The sequence below is a fragment of the Phlebotomus papatasi genome, chromosome 1 (assembly GCF_024763615.1).
Source record: "Phlebotomus papatasi isolate M1 chromosome 1, Ppap_2.1, whole genome shotgun sequence".
NCBI lineage: Eukaryota > Metazoa > Arthropoda > Insecta > Diptera > Psychodidae > Phlebotomus > Phlebotomus papatasi.
The window spans coordinates 57,630,854-57,655,068 of NC_077222.1; the positions used below are offsets into that span (position 1 = coordinate 57,630,854).

At 32.6% G+C, this 24,215-nt stretch overlaps 3 protein-coding genes across 5 annotated transcripts in view; all 3 read left to right on the forward strand.

Moving 5' to 3' along the window:
- LOC129808738 (Kv channel-interacting protein 1) overlaps positions 1–24,215 on the forward strand; it is a 303,848-nt gene that overhangs the window by 101,133 nt on the left and 178,500 nt on the right. The gene's annotated exons all lie outside the window — the stretch shown is intronic.
- On the forward strand, positions 6,556–9,093 carry LOC129808717 (MOB kinase activator-like 1). The gene is made up of 3 exons (XM_055858505.1): positions 6,556–6,744; positions 7,020–7,186; positions 7,252–9,093. Exons 1-3 carry the CDS (start codon positions 6,731–6,733, stop codon positions 7,734–7,736), a joined length of 666 nt encoding a protein of 221 aa, XP_055714480.1. The 5' UTR covers positions 6,556–6,730; the 3' UTR covers positions 7,737–9,093.
- LOC129808061 (PAS domain-containing protein cky-1) overlaps positions 7,726–24,215 on the forward strand; it is a 110,679-nt gene continuing 94,189 nt past the window's right edge. For 2 of the 3 annotated variants that reach the window (XM_055857747.1, XM_055857763.1), the window contains exon 1: positions 7,726–7,791. The gene's annotated coding sequence lies outside the window, so the exon portion shown is untranslated. Of the gene's footprint in view, positions 7,792–19,372; positions 19,894–24,215 lie in introns of those variants that run through there. The other variant, XM_055857754.1, reaches the window with a different exon arrangement.

Sequence of the window (24,215 nt, forward strand, 5' to 3'; positions counted from 1 at the left end):
AGAGGCATTTTTTGGACTAGAAAAATAAGAGTTCAAAGATCAGCACTTCATTGGTATGGTAATGTTCAGCGCGTGAATGTAGAAAGATTCTCCGAAAAAACTATGCAAGCCATTAAGCACGTCGCCCTCGTGGCAGGCCCTAGACAAAGTGACTAAATTAAATTCTAGGTCATGCCTTTGAGTGCCTTGGGGTCGACCGCAAACACCTTCCTAAAGTAGCGGAGGTCCGACAGGCGTGGGGTGTTAACCTGGGTGTCATAGGCCTGCGACCCTGATAGGGATAAGCAGTGGTTGAACATGAATGAATAAAAGGAAAACACTTAGTTGAAGTTGTGTATTATGTATCAAGAATTAATTATCCAAATGAGACATGATTCCAAAATACCGCATTTTAACCTATACTAGGGTCGAATGAACACCTCTTCGAGACCCCTATTGTGTAAGTAATATGGCGTTTTTTCATTAATGTAAAATTTTCGATAGGGATAACTGTTCAAATTTCGTATTCCAAATGGAACAGAGTAGAGTGTCAATAGGTCAGGTGTTCCTTTCATCCTATTTAAGGAAAATCATTTTGTACAATAAAAGAATTTTTGTTTGAGTGTCCCTTCCGTAGTATTCTTCTAAGGTTAGAGCAGAATTTATTCAGATCTACTAATTTGATGTGGGAAATCATTAAATCGTCACTTTGATACGATATTGGAAAAAAGATTTTTTGGAAAAAAATTACAAATCTCAGACAAATTTAGAATTGGTCTTATCATTAAAGGAGACCGGAGACCGGAGCTGAAGTGGGGTGTCTCTGAAAGAATATTATGCAAACTATTTAATTAGAGTAAGTAAATCATCTATATATTCATTGCAATATTTATCATTCTGATTCAATCAAGTTTTCCACAAAATTAATAAGCAATGAAAAATTTCATTTTTTTAGAAAATATTATAAAAAGGAATTAAAATAGGGAAAAAATCAGAAATTTTCGACCAAATTCAAAAATTGATTATAAAAGAGTATTAAAAATTTTGGGGTAACATGAAGATCTTTGTGATTCTAGTAGAATTTTAGGGTCGACTTATGAAGTCTCTCTTAAAACCCCTTTTTCGCTATCTCTTACCGTTTGTCCGCAAGATTCCAACGCACTAGCACACAGTAGTCGAACTGGTTGAACAAAGTTAATAAAATTTTCTTAGCTTATTAAATTTAATACATTGTTACTAAAATATAATCCCTTTTATATCAAACTAAAGTGATTGATATTTGATATTGCTTTATCTTTGAGTTCGAGCCAATTTGAGCAATAAAAACCGTTGTTGAATAATTATCTCGCGACACTTCATGGAATGAAGTACAAGGTGAAGCGATATGCAACTATACTATTAATCTAGTTTAGAGTATAATTAAATTACTCGTTTAACATTTTAGCATTTGAAATTTGCTCCCTGTTTTAGTAAAGCTCAATTTCTGTTTGAGTGGGAAAAAGGCATTTTAGCAATATTCAACGCCTAATAAATCACAAAATCGATAGCTTTTTGTGTGTTAGATAATGCGCGCTTTTGGCGAAAGTTTTACTGATGCACAAAGAAATTTATTGTTTAGCGCAATGAGAGTGTCTCATGATGAATGACCGGCTCTGAAGGGATTCCTGTTTACTCTGTGGATTGTTTACAATTGCGGTTGATTCACGTGACGAAAAGGGAGGCTCCCTGTCCATATTACAGCTGGTCATCTTATATGAATGTGGTATTGATTTTACATTCTCTGCGAAGAGACAATCTCAGTGGTAAGTGGAAGTGACCAAATTTGAGGTTTGTTGAACTCCATGAATATTTATTGGTGTATACTTGGAAGCTCTTTCCCCTTTCTCCTTGGGATTATTCGAGGATTAAATGGTCATGACTTCAGTTGAACAATTGTAATTGTACAGACATCCTAATAAAGTCTTTATGCGAGAGGATTTCCTAGAAATTCCTAGCTTTCCTTATCAGATTTTTTTTGGTTTGGTAAGACAGCCTGTTACGTAAAATCATAATTGAAATAAATCTCAGTTGATTTCAAATATTGTACTAATTCGGAATTTCTACAGAACTTCCGCAGAATTTCTATGAACATTATGCAGAAATTCTGCGGAAATGCTACAGAAATTATGCAAAAATTCCTCAGAAATTCTTCCGAATCGGAAAACCGGCATGAGATTGATGTATCGGCACGAGATCGACAAAACCGTGCGAAATCAGCAAATCGACGCAATTTTTATAAAACATCGGCAGATTGGCATTCGAGTGAATCGTAAACGGCACAGATATCTATCTCTTCAACTCTGCTTTTAATTAAGGATCTAAATTTCTATTAGACAAAATATAATTTTTTAGTGGAATACAGGGAGTTTCGGGATTAGGGGGAACTGGGGCAGTAGTAAACTGGGGTAGTTGTAAACACTGTGATTTTTTTCATTAATTTTAAGACTCCAGAGGATAAAACCCATAAGCATTCATAGATACCATGGGGATGTATGTCCACAGATGAATTGGTCAATAAAATCCTAATACTTTAAAAATAAAAAAACATTTTTCCCGAAAATGTTGATATTTCAATTATTTTGGTCATTTGGATTTCCACCTGGAAATTAAAAATTGTGTAAAATAATCGAAATGTAGCAATACCAGTTCTTTCCTACATCTTTTAGGATTATATTTATGCATTTACTAGACAAATTGAGATTCTCATTATTTCAAAAGAATTAATAATTGGTCAGAAAACAGCATTTGGGGTAGATGTAAACAGGCAATTTCAATTTCACAAAATGAGTAGGTAAAAGAGCGGGAAATTGACCTTCATGCGAAATATCTATAATTCATAGATTACGAAAAAAAATTGGTGGCACTGTGATCAATAAAAAGTCACATGAAGTCAAAATATGGGGAAAATCCATTGAAAAATGTCTTTGGTATGCATGCTTTTAGTTTTTTTGCTATTTTAATTATTCTTTGTAAAAAGTATCGTGATTTTTTGAAAAATATGCAGTCTTTATATATCTTTTAAGTAATTAAAATAATCGAAAGTGGTGCAAAGTTAATTTCAAGGGTGGAAAAAAGGGTGTTTACATCCTCCCCAGAAAGTGTTTACTTCTACCCCAGGTATTTTGTGAAAAGAGAAAAATGCACAAACACACAAATTTTATTTTTATGGAAAACTCAATTGTTTTCCAGCATCCGCATTACCCTCGACGAATTGCCTATACCCAAGGGTAAAACATGAGCTAAGAAATATTTTCCAAAAAATCACGGTGTCCTTGGAAAATCACCTCAAATTCGCATCTACCGAAAATGGTCACATGTGCCCCAGTCTCCCCTATGCATATTTTCGGAACCGAGAAAAAGCACGCGAAACGGCTTATGCATTTTTGCACACCTTCAAGAGACTTCTTTTTCTTTTAAATATAGTCAAGTGGCTAATCCGGGCGCTTCGATGTTTATGACTAATCCACTTAAAATTATTTTAATTTTTATTTCCGTAATATAGTCACTACAGTAACATAATATAACTATTCAAGTTTGAGAAAAAGAAAAAAATATTTTTATCCATTAAATAAGTGAGTGTAATCGACACATTTTAATCTTGTGCCAGCTGGGTTCTTCACTAATAATTTTCCAGAAGTGATATTTTCGCTAATGACAGCTGATGCAGATCGTTGATTGAAAACATTTATTGTTTTTCCTTGTGAAAAAAATATTTTAAATCCAAAGGTTTAATTAAAAGTGAATTAGCGAAAAGGCGACCCAATTAGTGCATGTTGACTTATTTCAGTATTATCATTATTTTATAAATTTTCTTTAATATTTTTGATAATTCTTTTTATATTATGTTTCTGAATGAAACAGTGAATAATTCTATGGATTTAGAAGAGGTAAAAAAGAATTTCATCAGTCCAAAAATAAGCGTTTAAGTAACATTCTTCGGAAAACGATCCACCTTACTATAATACGCGGAAACGCTGCGCCGTACAATATTCAAAATATGTGCAAAAAATTGGGGCCAATTTCTTAGGCTTTTTCAGCGCCAACGGTTCATAAGTTATGGCCTCTACACACTAGAGAAATTTATGTCCATATTGAAGAGATTTTCCTACACAAGCGTAGGGAATTTGCTTCAATATGGACATAAATTTCTCTAGTGTGTAGAAGCCATTACGCATTTCAAATTTACCGCCACGAAAAATTTGCATACATTTAGGGGTTATATCAAAAATTATTTCATGGGGATCTCGGCGCAATAGGCAAGACCATTGGTTCTTGGGCGGATCAATCCCCGGCTCGACTTTCACAGTTGTGAGTTCGAGTTCCGCCTGGTGCAAAGATCTGAATGTCTTCTAGAAAAAGATATTTTCACTGTGACATAACGTAATAAAAGCACTGCCTCTGGCCAAAAACTCCGGGAACATGGAAGAAGCATCCACACTACGAGGAAGGTGTTCCTAGGCGATCTACGATCAGCAGATTCTTAGATTCTTCCAACACGAGCACGCTGTAAAGATTACATTGTAGATAGAAATAAAGTGTTTCGATACGATTAATAATAATAATTTCATAAATGAGCTCCTACTAATAGGCTAAGGGCCTTGACAAACCTGAGGATTAGCTGATAGACGGCTTATCGTAATTATATTAGAAATAATGGTTAATGTACATTTCCATCATTTTCCACTAAGTCGTCTCTCAGCTTAAGCTTTAAGTGTGTCTATAGGACATAAGATGCATACAATGTTTGCATAATCCAACTTACGCATAATCCCGATATGTAGGGGAGACTGGGGCAAAACTTGTCAAAACGCATATTTAATTGTTTCACGAGCTCTGAGAAAATTCAAACGTTTTATAATGAGCATATTTCTTAAAGGAAATTTACTGCTCTACAACAACATTGCGGAAGACTATTTTCCTCTATCTCGAAAGAAATGTGATTTTCGAATCATTTTTTAAAAGTCGATTTGGTGGAGATTCTCAAAATTGCTGGGGCAAATTTTATCAGTCTTCGGATAATTTGTGACGCTTTACTCTCGCAAACGTTAAAAATATCAAATAGCCATATTTTTATAGGAAATTTATTCCTCTACAACTTTGTCGAAGATAATTTTTCTCTATGTTAACGAGAAATGTGCTCAAATTGAGCTAATCAGTATTGATATTTTCTGTAAGCCTAATATTTCAAAAATAGGGCTCAAAATTTCATTATTTTTTATTTTACATAATCCTTCCTCGAATCCCTTGAAACTTTGTAAGTTTAAGAAGGTTCATGAAGGCTACCTATAATAAAAATTTCAAGCCTCAGTCTCTTTTATTTTAGAAAATACCCAGCAAAACTTTGTTCTGCAATTCCGCAATTTTTCAAGCGATCGTAACGGCAAATAACCAAAGCTATCAAAATTTGTCTCGTGTAAGCGAAGTCTCACACCCGTCACCTAACCGCTGCTTCAGAGACGGTTCTTTCAAATCTATATACATTTTATTGGAAAAATTAAAGAAAATATACTTAATGAAATGAAAAGAATATTTTTTTCGTAAATAATATTTAATTTTAAAGGCCTCAGCTGAAAATCACATCGTTAAATTTTTTTTGTTCTCAAAAAAATTCTTATACAATTTATCAAAAAATGCAGAATTTTCGGTCAGGAGTGTGTTTAATACTGCTATTTAATCCTTCTCTATAGACAGCATACCCTCGCAGTATTTATATAAATAAAATATATCATGAAAATCGTGTTTATAAATTCTACCAAGTTGATAAATAATTTCAGAGAAAATATTCCAAGTCCATTTTGACAGAACGACATCTTGAGGAAAATGTCGCAAATTCATAAAATTTTCTGTAGAAATTCTGCAGAATTTTCATCAGTTACATTTTCAAATCTGACGAATTTCTACAGAATTCTGCAGAATTTTCCGGGTGGGATAGTGGTAGTGAATATTGAAATTTTCGTTTTGACAAATTTTGCCCCAGTCTCCCCTATTATCCCAAGACCCCCTACAGTAGACTCTCTCTCAATCGGGAATATGGGGCAAAATGTCATCCGGTTTAGCGATAGAATTGAGCGTCAAAGCCTTTGTAAATTCTATAAAAAGCGCTCAATTATAAAGAATCACGATAAAATAGGAAGAACTACAGCGAATTTGAGCAAATTAGCTTCATAATTAAACGTGAAAATTGTCAACAAAATTTTTACCGCCCGATTGAGAAAGAGCCGACTGAGCGAGAGTCTACTGTATATACTTTTCTTTAAGGATTTTTAATTTTTTTTTGCTAATCTTGTCCGTTTACAATAAAATTATCTAGGCCGAATTGCAGTGATTTATTTACAAAAATAATTTAATATAAAAAAATCTAGATAGCTCTTTTAAATCCAAATTGTTTTTCAGCTTTTTGTGTTGTTTGTGCAGTTTGTGCACCATTGCACCATTCACTTTTTTCCACCCTTTTATCAACAGAAAATTCATTTGAATTTTTAAATTTCGATATTTACTGTGATATTCGATATATCGATGGCTTTTGCAAAATAATCGGAAGAAACTTCAAACTGACACTTTGGAATTTTTTGTTCTTCACTCTTTTGCAGTCACCATTGTTGTAAAATATTGAAATTTTTAGGATTTTTATAGCATTTAGGAGTTACTTGGCACCGTTCCGTGAACACCGTGATATAGGATCTAAAGTGCTGGTGGTAGAAAGTCAATTGAAATGAGCTTCTTGTTGTAAGTACCCCTTAAAATGCCTCTTTGTGTAAATACCACATATTTCAGCATATTTTTGGTGATTTTGAGGATTTTGGGGCTCCGTGGGGGTTAAGGGTGGACTGGGAAGGATCTTCCAAGGGGGAGAAAGTAATTTTCAGGGAGTTAGAGTGGAGTTTTTGTGATTGTTTGAATGGATGTCTGGGTGGAGGAAAAACCATGCAAATGCATGGAGATTTGCGGAAATGTTCTGTTTTCCGGAGGAAGTGTCCTCATGTGGAAATAAATATTTACAGTGGAAGCAGATCCAGTAAGACTTTCAAGCCAAAAAAGAACATTCCCGAAGGGACGCATCAGTATGATCTAATGAAACATGCGGCGGCAACGCTAGGATCTGGAAATCTGAGGAATGCTGTGGCTCTGCCCGATGGCGAGGATCTCAATGAATGGGTGGCTGTTAACAGTGAGTTTTCCACAGGGGGTGGGGGGCTTGAGGGTTGAGGCTAATGGCCTTGGTGTGTCTTGCAGCTGTGGACTTTTTCAATCAGATCAACATGCTGTACGGAACGGTGACTGAATTCTGTACAGAGGAGAATTGTGGGGTAATGTCTGCTGGTCCAAAGTATGAGTACCACTGGGCAGATGGGCAGACAGTGAAGAAGCCAATAAAGTGCAGTGCCCCCAAGTATATAGATTACCTAATGACATGGGTACAGGATCAGCTGGATGATGAGACACTTTTCCCCTCGAAAATTGGAGTACCATTTCCAAAGAATTTCCTGGCCATTGCCAAGACGATACTCAAACGACTGTTCCGCGTCTATGCCCACATCTACCATCAGCATTTTTCTGAAGTGGTAAGATTGGGCGAAGAGGCTCACCTCAATACATCCTTCAAGCACTTCATCTTCTTCGTGGAGGAATTCAAGCTGATCGACAGACGTGAACTGGCACCTCTGCAGGAACTCATCGATAAACTCACCGCAAAGGATGGTAGCGGGAGGCAAATGTAGGAGCTTTCTCAATTTTAAGCATAATCCCCCATCTCCTTCCTTCCCCGTATTTAAGGTACATTTATAGAATTACTTTTTATTTTCTTTACCCTTTTATATAATCCCTTTTAGGAGACTCCGTTAATTTTATTTAAAAAAAGAGAAGAAAGAAAAAAAAGGTTTTTTTTTTGGGTGAAAAGTGATTTGTGTTTCTCAATCAGACAAAAAACAGGGTAGCTAAAATTAAGAATGTTTGACGCAATCAAAAAACATGCATAATCGCTGTGCGTGAATGATTGGATTTTATATTATGGAGCAATGATGAGAGGAATGATATTTTTGTACATAAAAAAAAGAAAGATGAAAAAAAACTCGGTAATTTTGGCGAGAGATCTTGCATGGTGGAATGTTCCAGGATGAATCCCATCCATAATATTTTGGCTCGTTCAGGAACACAAAGTTTCCTGGACTTTTCTTTTTTAGGAGGATAGAAATTTAGAAAATTAAATAATTGGCGATGGCAAAATTTATCAATAAAGTGCACCAGTCACTTTTCGCCTGATATAAAGATTTATATAAAATCCAAAAGTATAAATCTGAAGCTTAAAGATCATGACAAGTTTAACTTCTTTTTAGTGATTTATCAATTTATAAAAGAAAAAAAATAGCCAAATCTCTTTGTCTCGCAAATAGCCCCGTGAAAACGAGAGAAATATTTACGGATTTAGTATAGAAAAAACCTCAATTGCGCCCCCATCCAACCCATGAAAATCAATAAAAAAAAACAATTTGAATGTCGTGAAAATGTCGAAAAATAGGAACCGTGTCGAGTCACAAGAGTGTTGCCTTATCTTCAGAGAGATTAACAAGAAAAGAGATATTGAGAAAAATAAAAATAATAAATAATTTATTGTCTCGAATGGTAACAATATTTTTAAGCTATAAAAATAAAAAAAAAGAGAAATAAATATCCGAAATCGGAGATATTTTGAAATACATTTTCAACCAAGATGATAAAAAGAAAAAAAATTAAAACATTTTCATATAAAACATTTAATCAACGCGTAGAATTTAGCATTCGGATTATTCGATGACTCGATTTTTTCATTGTAGATGATATTTTGCGAAATTGATGTTAATAATTACATAAATAAATAAAAAAGAAACTTCTTTCTCTCGCAATCGTGGCGATCCTTTGAATAAGTTTTTTTTATTGCTCCCTCCGGTTAGATTTACAATGATTTTTTTCCTGTTACAAATTACAACACACAAATGTGAATTTCTCGTTCAAGATGCTTCATTTTGAAACAGTAAGGACAAACTTCTATTAGATTTTTTTTGTGTATACTTTAAAATAAACTATTTGCCTAAAATAAAAGTGCAATTTCTTTGATTCTTTTGAGAGAATATTAAAAAAATCAATTGAAATCGCGCGCTTTTCCATTATCTTTATTGACATCAATGCCTCTGTTGGTAATTTTTTGAATCTCACGTTGATTTTCGTACAAATTCCAAAACTTATTTTTCCTCAGAATCTGCTTTGCCGACAGGGTTGTTGTATGTGATCGACATCTTCGTTCACTTTTAACCCATTCAGACAATGTATCAGAATTAATTGAGATAAAATGGTCATATTTTAAAATTAGGGGGAGATGGGGCTAGTTTCAGCTCTGGGGCTACATTGATATACGATTTTTTCGCATATTTCTAAGGAAAGCTGGACCTTACTATAATTTAATTTAGATCCACAATTGTAATTGTAATGGCGCTGGCACACCTTTTCAATTGAGTGAAATTCAATCGATTGAAATTTTACCTCTCTTTCAAACTGAAATCAGATATAGTTGTCTCTTTCTGCCAAATGAAATTTAAAATTGAAATTGAAATTTCAATTTCCATTTGACAGAAAAGAGACAGCTGTATCTATAATTTCAGTTTGAAAGAGTAAGACGTAAAATTTCAATCTGAGTCCGAAAAAGAGCGCGACGATAAGTCCATATTGAATTCAGAGCATAAAGAAAATTATGATATTGATAAAAATTAGTGCTATATCATATAAAATGAGTGCCCAAATTAAAGTTAAAAGCACAATGATTAAATTTGAGTAGAAAAATTTATAAGGAAATTAGATTCAGAGTGAAATCAGTAAGAGAAATAAAATTTGAGGTTAAATCCGACGGCGTCCCCAATGAATCCATGCAAAAGCAAGCAGAAAAACCTCCACAGGCGAGAAGTGTTGCAGATTTCAATGTGGGGACAACCAGATGATATTGGAAAAGAACTAGATACTAGAGGAAGCAATAAACTGGGAGCACAAAGTTATTTAGACCGGAAGGAAAACCTTGGTGGCCAAGACCAGAGGAAGCCTTCAAACATTAAATAGGAGAACTCAAGAAGATCACAAAATAGGTAATATGACGGTGAAAATAGATTAACGTGGAGCTTGGAATCAGTGCAAGGTGCAAAGGGTGCAAAGCATTAGTCAGATACGAGTAAATGATATAATGGGATAAAAAAAAAGAAAAAGTGAGCATAAAAATTTCATGGAAAAGTAAATCAAAAGACAAAGAAGACATATTTTAATTCATTAAATAAACAAAAAGTGAGCATATAATAATTTAAAAAAAAAAAAAACAGTGAACGTTAGAAAATAAAATAAAGTGATAAATGAAAAAAAATTAAAATTTAAAGTGAGCGAACGAAATGGCTATATGGACCTAATTGAGTCCGACAGCCAAAACGTAAAACAAAAGAGGAAGAAGAAAATTTCAATCGATTAAATTTCATTAAATTGAAAAGGTGTGCCAGCGCCATAATAATTCAAATTAGGGTAAGTGTGTCAAATTTCGGCATAGTTGCATGCAAGCGCCAAAGTCTCAAGTTTGAAATGTAATATCTTTAATAGAAATTGATTTTTTTCATTCCTTCTACTTTAGGGTGTTGCTTAGAACCTTGTAGACAGTTTATCGTCTTTATTCACTTTAAAATCATTCTTAATATATTTTAAAATGAATAAAAATGTAGACAAAGCTTTGGTGCTCTATTTCGGCCACCTTCATTCTCATAGTTCCTTGCCCTTCGGAAATTCTTCCAATGCCTTTTTCACGTTATCTCGTTTGTCTAAGCTACATTTTTTGTTATTCTTTTGCATTGTATAATCTCTAGAGTATGTAAAAACTAAAAATTCATGGAAATTCGAGGAACAAAAAAGGTGGCCGAAATTGCAAGCTGACCGGATTATGGCACACTTACCCTACATTACTTTAAATTTCAGTTTTCTTTAGAAAAATGCTAAAAAATTATATATCAGTAGCCCCACCTCCCCCTTGTTTCTTACAGATTAAAAAATAATTTTCGGGAGGATAAAAAATATCTATTAAGGGGGAACGGGACAATGTTATCAATAATATGGGTCTAACCGTTTACTAAATTTAAATTTTTCATATTAATTTATTAAAAACATTATTTAACCCTTTAAGGACGATTGGAACACCGGTGTCCCATAAAGAAAATATTTTTTCCTGACTACCTAAAGTTATTTTTTTCTTATGTCTCTACATAATTGTAAAGTAGAAGGTTAAAGTAATCTAAAATATTTTTTGCAAGTCTCTAGCTATTTGCTATGTAGTAAATATTTAAGTTAAAAATGGCGAATTTTTAAATTCTCAAATGCATAATTCATTTTATTTATTTTTTTACTTCCAATTTTTTTTTTAAGCAAAACCCTTTTGGCAATAAAAACTACAATACTCATACGTAATATTTTTCATTAAAGCGAAAAATATTATTCATTGGTATTGTCAGAAAAATTACTTAAATTTTTGGGCTATTTTTGTCCCTATCATTCATAGAAGCACAAAATACACCGAATCAGACTCTGTTGGACTTTCCAAGGTTAGATGTAAGACTTATCATTGATTATGTTTCTCAGTTTAATTTTTATTGTTGATTTTCAGTCCGTAAAAAGTGTCTCGTCTTTAAAGGGTTAATTATATAGTGTAACTATGTAAGAAAAGAATTTTCCACGCAGAATTCAAATCAGGAAAGAGAATGAAGGAAAATATTACCAAAATCGGCACCTTGTCAAACTCTGTGAGTAACTTCGTGCAAGACCTTTGCATAATTTTTTGAAAAAGCTAGGAAAGAATAACAAAATTATTTTTCTTTCTTTTTGGGTTTTTTTTTTATCTCACTGAAAGATTAAAGTAATTAAAAATTTTTGCAATAATTATACGGATATCAATTATTGCACATAAATAAAATATCAAAAGTCGCTTAGTAATTAAGATGGAAATATGCGAATTGGTTAAATGATTTTGCATTTTATAACTATAAAAAAAAGTAAAATAAAAGGAATAGCAAGGCGTCCCAGGCTTTATGTATAGTGCTTGTACTCGAGACTGAAATGTTATATCTCAAAAGTACTTTCGCATCAATCGGTTCTCAAGCGATTTGAACCGATTCATGTATCACTTAAAAGGTCCTCCAAAATAGTTTTAAGAGTCCCAAACTGATTTTCGGACAAAAATTGCTTATCGGTTCATAACCAATTGGAACATGTTCGGTCTTGCCGGATATTCCAAGACCTTTCTAACTAGCCCAAACATGATATCATTCTGATCAGAAATACGTTAAAATAGCTTGAAATACGTTATTAGAAATGGCTCAACGGTATTTTCGTATAAGGACAAAATGTCCGCTTGGGTAAGCCCTACCCAAAAATGAAAAAAATCGCACGATGCGTTTTCGAGCAATCACTCAAAACATGGTTTTGGAGAGGATGGGAAGAAATGGGGGAAAATGAGAGGCATGTTAACGATCCTTGGGTCGACTTATAGGGGGGGAGTCCTCGCAGATCCCAAGTCTCTATCTCTAACTGTTTGGCTTTTAGGTGTGGTGACGGATAGACGGACAAACAGTGTGACATCAAAAAATTTGAAATTTCCGATTTCCAAAATTTCACAAAAATATGACTCATTAATTTAATCTAATCGTAATTTAAATCTTAATTTAATTTAATCGTAATATGAATCCTTAATTTAATCCTTAATTTAGTAATCGTAAGGAATCGAAATATATATTTATATAACTCAGAAACGAGGGATTATTATACTCTGTGGAGTACGAGCAGTAAAAGCAGCAAAATACTTAGGAGAGTGTGACGCAGTTGACATGCATTGTTTTCAAAAATATAAAATTTTGGAATAATAATTTAATATAAAAAAATGTATAACGAGCAAGAGTTTCAAACATTTTTTTAAAGACAGGGTTGTCAGACCTATGACCTGTGGAATAAAGTGCAGTAAAGATCTCAATGCGATATTTAAAATATCTTTAATGATAGAAAATTTTTGGTGAAATAGATGGAATTAAAAAACTTGAAACTTAGAGAAAATCCATGTAAACCCATTGCGAGCCCTTTAAAACGAATACAGATGTTCAATTAAACTTTATTTACATTAGGATAAAGCTGAACTGCACTTTTCTTAAAGAAAAGTAATAGTCAATTGGAGGTCAGTACCTTTTTGTTATATTGAAAACACTTGTGAATCATTCCTAATAACGGGTTTTCAAGGTCAAATGTTAAAATGGTTCTAGAGAGCGTATTTCTCATCTGAACGGCATCATGTTTGAACTTAATGGATAGGTCTCTGAATAGGTATCTAATGAGGCTGAACATGTTGCAATAGTGTGGAATTATTTTTGAGGTATGGCATTTAAGTCACGGATTCGAGCATTTCGCAAAGCAGGGGACGCTTTGCCACCACTTTTTATTGTTTATTGTTCCTTGATTTGTTTTTATTTAGAATATATTTAACAATTGATCTTATTTCGTATTATAAAGCTTTAATCGTTTATAAGATCAAAGTGGTCAAAAATAGAGCAAGACATAACTCTATATTAAGGCCTCTATACACTGGAGAAAATTATGTCCATATTGAAGAGTTTTTCCTACATAAGCGTGGGGAATTTGATTCAATATGAACATAAATTTCTCTACACGGTAAAAAATTTCGGCACATAGGGTAAGGGCTCATAATTTTGGACAGTCTGCTTATAAGCATCGAAGTTCCAAGTTTGAAGTGCGATATTTTCTATACTAATTGACATTTCTTGTTACTCTCTTTTCAGAAGGGTTGTTTAGAAACTTGGCAAGCTATTTATCGTCTTATTTTTATTAAAATTAGTTTTAATACGTTTAAAAATGAATTGATATGTAGAGGTGACTTTGGCTCTTATTTTGCACAACTTGGTTATTAATTTTTACAACTTGACTGTAAATTTGGACAGCTAATCCGCCTCAATAGGATGCCCATTGTTCTTCATTTGATGAACCAATCTTACCAAGTCCTCTTCCTGTTCATGTAAGGGAAACGTAGAATGTCACAGAAGCCCGGAAACTTTCCATATCATTCATTAAAGTGAGTTGACTTCGATACTCCAAGTACGTGCAGATTCGCTCATTCCCTGGCCTTTCCGGGAGCCTTTCAAGGCATTTCTCGCTACATCTCTTTCGTAGAGATGATGCTCCTTTGTTTCTCCAGGCATTTGTCCAACCTAGTCATCACAAAAGCTAAAACTTCACGAAATTTCGTGAGAAAAACACCTGTCCAAAATAAGGAGTGTCAACTCACTGGGTAATGTCTTAGAAAATTTCCCATTTTTCACACGAAAAATCTAATTCACAAGGCAAATCTCACTTCAGGTCAAATGTACAAATCATCAGTAACGTGAATCAACACAATATTCAATGAATATTCAATAATATCACTCAAGAAAAGCGAGGAAACATTGTTAGTACTTCACCACAGCTAATAAGACATAAGTAAACACGAAGTTCTGTCATATTTCTCGTAAGCAATTGCTCACACTGAATTTTCAACAAAGCAATTTCAACTCAAATCATATTCAAAATTTAACGTATTTAGTATCAAAATCTTCCAAAAAGAACAAATATTTAGATAGAATTCATTGTTCATCAAATATTGGAATAAAAATCCATAATTTTAATCAATTTATTTTTAGTGTCCAATGTTATCCTCAAAGTGTCCAAAATAAGAAACTGGACAAAATTATGAGCCTTTCCCCTATTTGTTACAAAAAATAGCTCGTCCACGGACACCATAATTATTGGCACAATTTTGTTCATTTTACGTGACTCAAAAAGATAATCAATAGTAGTAATGAATTTGTTCCAAAACGTAGCTCGTCCACGGACACCGAAAATTTTTGGAATAAATTTGTACCTTCTAGGAGAAACAAAAAGATACCCAATATTAGTAACGAATTTGTTCCAAAAAATAGCTTGTCTAGTATAAAATCGTATCCCTTCCTCTCACACTCAGTCACCCGTCACCAACGAAGCGAGGATGACGCCAAATTTGAGCAAATTTTTGTGCTAGTGTGTAGGTCATTAGATAATCATACATTCGTTCTTAAAGGGTTAAGTTTTTCGCGTCTTTTGAAACTCTAACGACAATTTTTTTGGTGTTTAGAATTATAAAAATATGCTTATTCGTTATTAGATAGCCAAATTAAAGATGATTTTTGCAGGAGTTTAGTTAAAACTTAAAACACTTTAAAAAAAAGCCTTTTTTTCGGAGAAGCAGATTTTTTCAGTCTCCACAGAGGCTATGCTAATTCATCAAAATTTTTAAGTACCGTAAATGCGGGTGGCTGGTCCTCCGTGGGTGATTTTGACCCCTTTCTGTTTGTAAGCTTGTCTTTAATTCTAGCACTTAAGCAGGGTTGATGCAATCTACCATGTATTATCGATGAGAACCGTTCTTGAACATTAGAATTAAAGAAAAGTTTACGAACAGAAGGGGGCCATTGTCACCCATGGAGGACAAAGTCACCCGCATCTACGGTATTATTTTAATCTATTGTAAATCGAATTCACTTAGCACACAAAACCAAAGGCGATATTAACAAAAACTTAAAAATTTAATAATAATAATAATAAATTTATCTACATATATTATATTTTTCATTAGATTTTTGAAACTATGTTTCGAACGTTAGAATTAGGTACAGATGATCGATCTTTGTAATCCAAATATAGATATATTATTTTGCACTTCTCTCGGAATCATTATATCTTTTAAGGCTCATTACTAAGTTCTTTTGTATCGGAAAAATTATTTCTCATCATGATTTTTTTATTGAGAACCCAAACTTTAGGAAAAAAAAGTAAGGTTGAAACAGATGAATAAAACAGTAAAGTTGTCTTGCCGGATATCCCATGGTCCGAATTCTTAAAAAGAAATATATTAAATATTTCTAAGAAAAAGAAGAAAATAGAAATTCAATTTTTTAAGTATCTTTGTTAATCCAATTTTTTTATTTCTCCATCAATTTTTGAAATAGTTACAGTTTTCAAAGGTCAAATTGAGTTTGGTGGTTTGACCAGAATCCAGAACTTTGCAACTTTTTTAAAAACTATTTTTTTTTAAACCAGGGTTTTCAAATGACGAAACAGTGAGAATCATTTTCTCGGGTTCTCGGGTTAAAAACGTGTCCGTAACATTGAATTTAAGGGGAGGTGGCACTAAATCGAATTGGGATTTTTCGCATATTTTTAAAGGAAATTGGGCTTTAACGTAAAGTGATTTAGCTCTACAAAACAATTTTGAAACTAAATAACATAGTTGTAAGGCCCAGCTTCCTTTAACCCTTTAACGACGAGACAGTTTTTGCTGACCGAAAATCAGCAATAAAAATTAAACCGATAAGCAAAACTTGTGAAACGTCTTAAATCTAACCTTGGGAAGTCCAACAGAGTCTGATTCGATGTATTTTTTGTCTCTATGAACGATAGGGTCAAAAATAGCCAAAAAAATTAAGTAAAGAAAACTGAAATTTAAAGTAATGTAGGGTAAGTGTGCCTAATTCCGGCCAGCTTGCAATTTCGGCCACCTGTTTTGTTCCTCGAATTCCATGAACTTTTAGATTTTACGTACTCTAAAGATTATACAATGCAGTAGAATAACAAAAAAAAGTAGCTTTGACAAACGAGATGACGTGAAAAAGATATTGGAAGAATTCCCGAAGGGCAAGGAACTATGAGAATGAAGGTGGCCGAAATAGGGTACGAAAGCTATGTCTATATTTTTATTCATTCTAAAATGTATTAAGAATGATTTTAGAGTAAATAAAGACGGCAAACTTTTTACAAGGTTCCATGCAACACTCTTTCAGAAGAAAGAATAAAAAAGTCAATTTGTATTTAAAATATTACATTTCAAACTTGAGACTTTGACGCTTGCATGCAACTATGCCGAAATTTGGCACACTTACCCTATAGCAAATAGCTGGAGACTTGCAAAAAATATCCTATAATGCCCAACGTACAATAACTTTTGTTTAGTAAACATGTTTTCGACATTTCAATGAGAGTGAGTGAGATCTAGATCTAGTCATCTCGCTCATTCTCATGGGAAATTTTGAAAACATGTTTATAAACAAAACTTATTGTGCGCTGAGCATAATAATCCAACCTTCTTCTTTGCAATTATATACAAACATTAGAAAAAAATAACTTTAGGGGGTCAGGAAAAATTATTTTCTTTATGGGACACCGGTGTTCCAATCGTCCTTAAAGGGTTAAAAATATGCAAAAAAAAATCGTAATATCCATATAGTCCCACAGCTCAAAATAGCCCTTACTCCCTTTTTTAAATTAATACAATAATTAAGAAGTAATATTGACATATACTTTTCCAAAGCAACCTGCTGCATATCAAATTTTCGAAGAAATTATAGGGGAAGTGGGGTACCCTCGAATTTGTGCGGCTTTAAAATTGGGCCGTTTTCCCCTAATTTTTTTTTTATGGAACCTTACCTGACTATGATATAATTTAGCTCAATAAACCACGTGTATAACTAAATTAGATTATCATTTTAAAAATAGGAGAAAGAAGTCAAAAATTTCAAAAATAGGGGAAAGTACTCTCCCTTCGAACATTCATGCCTTCGAATAATGTAAATTTTCTTTCATCTTTCCTAAGAGACTTACAGATTTCTATTGAATTTTAGTTAGCTTATCATCAATTATATAGTTACGTGTTAATAATGTGAAGTCTCTTAGGAAAACTAAAAGAAAATTCACATTATTTGATGGTATGAACGTTCGAAGGGAGAGTACTTTCCCCTACTCCAATTCAATGTTGCTCCACTTCCCCTTTGGCTCGATTAATCTGGGTTCATTATTAAACGTGCCAAAAATAGCCAAAATCTACACAGAATAACAATCGTTATTTGCATAAAATGGATTTAATAGTAGAGTACTCGGTCTATGCTGAAAGTGTCCAGGGGTTTAATCCTTACGAGGAACTAAGGAAAGTTACCAGAAACTTTTAGTATTAAATATGTTTGAATTACATCCAGTGCGCTTTACCTCACAGAGAGATTGCTATTGACAACCCCATCCCTGTAATGTTGTATAATTTGATTATTATCCAATTCAAAATTTAAAAAAAAAATATTTTTTTTTTGCGATAATTATTAGAACCCTGGAATACTCATTGAAGAAAATATCAAAATTTGATTTAATGACTCGAAAATTATAAGATTTTAATCGCTTCTCCTGATCCTGTAATTCAACCTCAATTTTATGTTTTCATTTATTTTTCTTAAATTCCAGGCTAATTGTCTGAATTCATTCTTAAACAGCAATTTTCTGCAGTATCACAATTAGTACGCTAATTGTTTTATAACTCAATTATTTCTCAAGTATGAAAATATTGCCTCATTACCTCTCACTGACGCCACAATGTGAATTCTTCCAAATCAATATGTATTTTAAATTCACTTTAGAAGCATCACCAAGTGCAGTTCAGTCGGTGCATCCATAAATGTATTAATAATTGATAAAAATTGCTGGGTTAAATATACTTTAACGACTCTCAATAATTTGCTAAAGTCATAAAGCACTTGATGTTGAGCCCAGTTTCTGGTGGATTGAAATAATTTCTTTACTTAGCGCAAGCCACCAATAAACGAGACGACGTTAGGCTATTGGAACACACGCGATCCGCCCATAATCGTGTTGTCTCATTCCGAAAATGGTCACATTGGGGCTCTACTCGGTGAAGATTCAGGAGAAATGACAAATAGTAGAGTAAATTGGGATGAAGAAGGAAAAAAAAACTGTGATGACTTGAGGGTTTCTGTTTTCTCTCAATGATATCCATAGTGGATGTTTTGTTTTTGGGGTGATCTTGAGGGGGCGTAGGATGATCGTGGGAAGAATAGAATCTTGGGTGCAATTACAGAAAATTGTAGGATTAATTTCAAATGAGATAGCCTAAGTGATCTCACGATTTGTTTGCCCTGCAAAATGGTTTCACGCACCCTAGATATAATTCTTATCGCGTGATTAAGAAAGTAATTTTTTATGGTGTGAAAGTCATCCTCAGAAGCAGGACAATTTTTCAATTGAACGTATTTGGATGTTCTTTATATACTACGAGAATTTCCGAATTATATCCCTTAGTAAAAACTTTGTAAATTTTAAAAGATGATTTAATATGAAACGGTTAAGAAGCAAATTGGTTGGAGTGAGACAACTATTTATTCCTCAAAGAGCCCCACTATTATTCAAAAGTTTCCCATACAATTGCTATAATGTGTATGGTTAAAATTCCACCTCTCTTGGAGTCTCTGTCCATGCCTTCTTCTTACGCTTGTCTCTTCGTACTATTGGGCATGAGGCGATCAAGTGCTTCGCGCCAGTCGGCTATGAGCAGTAGTACCGGTGAGAAGTGCTTCATGAGTGAAAGATCACCAATAGTATTACGTGATCCTCTCTCAATCAGAAACATGCTGGACTTATCAAAAACTCTCGTGATTAATAACATATTTTAATTATTTAAATAAACATCTCTATTTTTTAAGTTTTTTTTGTGGCATTTCTTTTAGAATTCGTAATATAAGTGATCAGTGTAAGTGATCTTACGGGATTTCCAAGAATTTTTTTTTTTGAAATGTTCATAAAGGATAGTTTTTCTACCAAGAAATTTTGTAGCAAGATTTATGTGTTGTAATGATCTTGAATAATAAGTTTACAATTGAACAAGATCAGTGAAAAAAAACTTGTGATCGTGCAGTTTTATTTTATTTTTTAAAGAAAACAAAACAGTGCATTTATGATTGTATTCGGATTACCTAGAATAAGGTATAACACTAATTTATTTTCTATTAATTTTTTTAAAGATTTATTTATAAATGTTGTTACATTTGAAAGTGATCGTCGTGCTTCCCCTGATCTTTTAGATTACTACGGAAAAAAGCGCACAGTAGCAAACGAGCAAAAAATATATCGGCTACTCCCAAAAAAAAAACACATTTGCATTGCGTAAAAGAAATGAAAATTGTTTTTGTAAATTGTTAAATTTAAACAGTTTAAGTACATTTTTTGCGCGCACTCTAAAAAAAAATAAGAGGAATTTTTATATTATTATTTCATATTAACAGCTATTACAGTAACATCAATGAAAGAAAATTGGGCAATTATTCTGGAGCTTTCCCTCGAAAAAAAATATCAAAAGTTTGTAGGAATATTTAAAATTTTAAGAAGAATTTTTGACAATGTTTTCTTTTTGAATTCTATTCAAACTTTAAACGCCTTATAGAACTTTTCAAAAATAATTTTCTTAAAATAATATTTAAGAAAGTATAATATGATATGTTTTCATCTAACAAATGATTGCATTATTAAGTGCTCAGACTTATTTTTTATTAGCTTTAAAATTAAAATTATGCAATACTTTTCAATATCCTTAACCGTGATATATAGATAGTAGCGTCTAATAGACGAAGAATAAAAAAAAACAATCCATTCGCATATTTAATTTTCTTACTTTATTCAGATGTCGAAAAGTTGTGTGAAAAAAGATTTATAATATCGATAGCACCCTTTTAAAGTTATTGAAGAAAATTGAGTATTTCAAAAATTATTATTAATATCAATAATTGTTTAATTAATTACTAAATTTCTTTGTTAGAAACATTTTTCAAAGTTTTACTATATTTTGAATGTGTATGTGGATCGGAAAACAGTCAAAAGTACGATACATTTTAGTTAGTTAACTGAAAGTAGTCGTATTTTTTAGTTAAATAAAAGTTATCGCATTTTTGATTGCATTCTGATCCACATACAGTAGGTGTCAAAAGTTTGTTGCCTCATATATGTACGGGAAAACAGGTGGAAAAATGATTGAAAAAAAAACTTTAAAATTTTTATTTTTCTCAAATGAGTTACTTGTGATCCGTAGATCTTCTTTATACATTTGGAAAATATTAATTCATGTTTTTTTGAAAAGTTTGTTGCCTCATTTCAAAAGGTTGCTCACAATGGTCGTGATTTTCCATCCAAATTATAAATTTATTGATGTAGATTCATTTCGGCATTATAACTGGCCGATTTGCTTTCTTTTAACGTCTTATAACATGCCTGTTTTAACCTAAATTTTAAATTATCAAAAAACACATTATTTCTTATTATTTATCTTCATATTTATATGCAAATATTGACCATTGAAAACTTTAAAAATGTGCAAACTCATCATTTGCCTCCCAAATAACATAAACTAAAAATAACCGGATTACATTAAGTTAGTTGCACGTATTTGACCATTTTGAGTAACTTTTTCAAATCTTAAAAGCTTTGCATATGTATACTTTTATCTAAATTTGGTTCAGTCCAACTTTGAAACCAAAAAAGTGGAATAGACTTATGCAAATCTTTTGAGAAAGAAAGAGAAATTAATTGTGATTTATGAAATTTTCCTGATCTAAAAGTTATGTCCGAGCCATAAAAAATTAAATTTTCCCAATAAAAAATATAAATACTTATGGAAATGGGTTTAATCTTTATTTAGCATGGTTACAAAATTTTCACTTAAAAAATTACACTTTAACGTTCTTTGACTACTAAAGTAATAAAAAAATTTCGTTTAGGGGAAAGTGCTCTCCCTTCGAACGTTCATGCCTTCGAATATTGTGAAATTCTTTGGCTTTTCATAAGAGATTTACACTAAATTATCACGGAATTATCAACAATTGATGATAAGCCAAATAATATTTAATAGAAATGAGTAAGTCTCCTAGGAAAACTAAAAGAAAATTCGCATTATTCGAAGCCATGAACGTTCGAAGGGAGAGTACTTTCCCCTACTCTGCAAGCCTGTCAAAATGTTTCTGCAAAAATATTTTAAAGAAAGCTCTTGAGATTACAGTAGGCTCTCTCAAATTTGGGCATTTGGGACCGATATGACACCCGAATTAGAGAGAAATTCGGGCGGTAAACTGTTTGAAATGTAACAATCTTTTATTCATATGCATAGTCACATTAAGTTTACGTACTCATATTTATTATAAATCTCATGAAAACCTCTTAATAATGCAAAATCATATCACAACTAAGACAAACCGTGGCAAATTTGATCATATTTGCTTCATTTAATAATCAGAATCAAACCTGGAAAATGTCAATAAACTGTTTTTTTTCAAATTTAACTGCTGCCCGAATTAAACAGTAGTCCGATCTTAAAAGAGCCGAATTAGCGAGAGTTTACTGTATTAAAGAGAATGAATGTTGAATAAATATCTTGACATGAAATACTAATAAGTCGAAATCAGTTAACTGTCTATCAGGTAAGACCGTCTCAATACGGTCTTCACAAAAATCACATTTACTGCGATTACAAAGATTTTATTTGTTTAAAATTGAAAGTGCTATAGTGTCCTCGGTAAAAGTCTAACATCTTTTGAAAGTTTGAACTCATTTCGACTCTTCGTATAGTTGCTATTTCCAGTTTTGTGTGACAGCGACAGATCGGAGAAAAACGCAACTAAAAATATTTGTGCAAAAAAACTCATTTCCAATTTGAAGAAAAATATCGATTTAAAGTTATCTGACTAAAATAAATTTAATTTTTACTGAAAGATATCTCATTCTACTTTGTATATTTTATTTAAAAAAATTGAAAAAGTAAAAATGTGAAATTTTAGAGCTTGATCTAAAAGAGATAATGAAGAATGGATGATTTTTCGACTTTATTCGATCATAATTATCCTAGAAAACATTGTTTTAGAACTTTTTCGCATATTAAAGAAAATACTGTTAGAAGGTTAAAATCGTCACACACATAATGTAATAAAGCGCGATAAGGAATTTTCTGAAATGCTAGTGAAATGCCTCTTATTAATTTTGCTATTAGTCATTTTATACGAAAAGTTATTACGATCTTAATGCCCCAGACACACTTACGACTTAAGCCAAGAGATGGCTTAACGTAGTTATAATTAAAATAATGATTAGATTGAATACTTATCAGTTTCCCACTAACTAAGCCGTTTCTGGACTTAAGTCATAAGTGCGTCTACATCATAGAGGCCAAACAGTTTGAGGTATCACAATTGAAGTTTTGATGTGATTCTACATATTTTAACTTTTTGCTGAAGTAAGACGACTCTCTTAGAGAAAAATACGAATATTGGGATGTACGTTTACCAGAATGAGAAAAGTTTCTGGATTGCGCCAGGAGTTGTCCGGCTCGAACACTAAATCTTCCTCATTAGTTGCACGCTTTAGTGCCAATATATCACTTAATGCCACATTGAGTTAATTTTCGTTCTTCATTCATATTGCAATATTGAGAATTGCAATATGAGATACTTATAAATGCGAAGCGTACGGCCTATTCGACACATGTCAACCCATTCGATAGAGGTATCCCACTAATCCTAATCCTTTATTCCTTTGACAAGCCTAATCTCTCATGGGTACTGAAAGATAGCTTTAGAGACTCTTGTTGTTAGGTAACTACTGTCCTCAGTCTTCAGTGAGTGAGCATCAAACACCGTGGACGGTTCACTCTCATGAATTGAAAATGCGTGGCACCTTCAGTTCTCCAATTTCTCTTTAGAAGTTTTAATATTGTTTAGGTGACCCCATCAAAGTTTACAAAAAATATTTTAATTTTGCAGTTCTTACTGGCATTGAGAGGTGCCATAATGCTATGTAGGCTGCGAACACAGAAGTAGTTACAAAAAGTTTTCAATGCACTGGTTGAGGTTTTTTTCTATTGAGCTTAACAGTATTCTCCGGAACAGTCCAAAACTCCTTTCTTTTGATAATAACTTTCATTTAGATAGCAGATTGAGAAAACTACTTTGAGTTTTTATTAAATGCATCTTCCTAATGAAACTGCAAAGTTGTTACTATTTATTAATCTTCGATCGCTGAGTTAAATGTTCATTTGTAGGCCTTTATAACTTTTTTGTTTATTTTGTACATCAAAGAACTAAGAAAAGCCAGTATGAATCCTTTTTAAATGAAGTGACGCTTTAATAAATTTATTTTTCAATGGAAATTATACATAAAAAGCTCAATAATTCAACTACACAACGACACTCTAAGAAGCTCTATTGTTTTCTCAATATGTGTAATAATTTCTTTTTATCAAAAAAGAAAAAATAAAGCACAGAAAATCA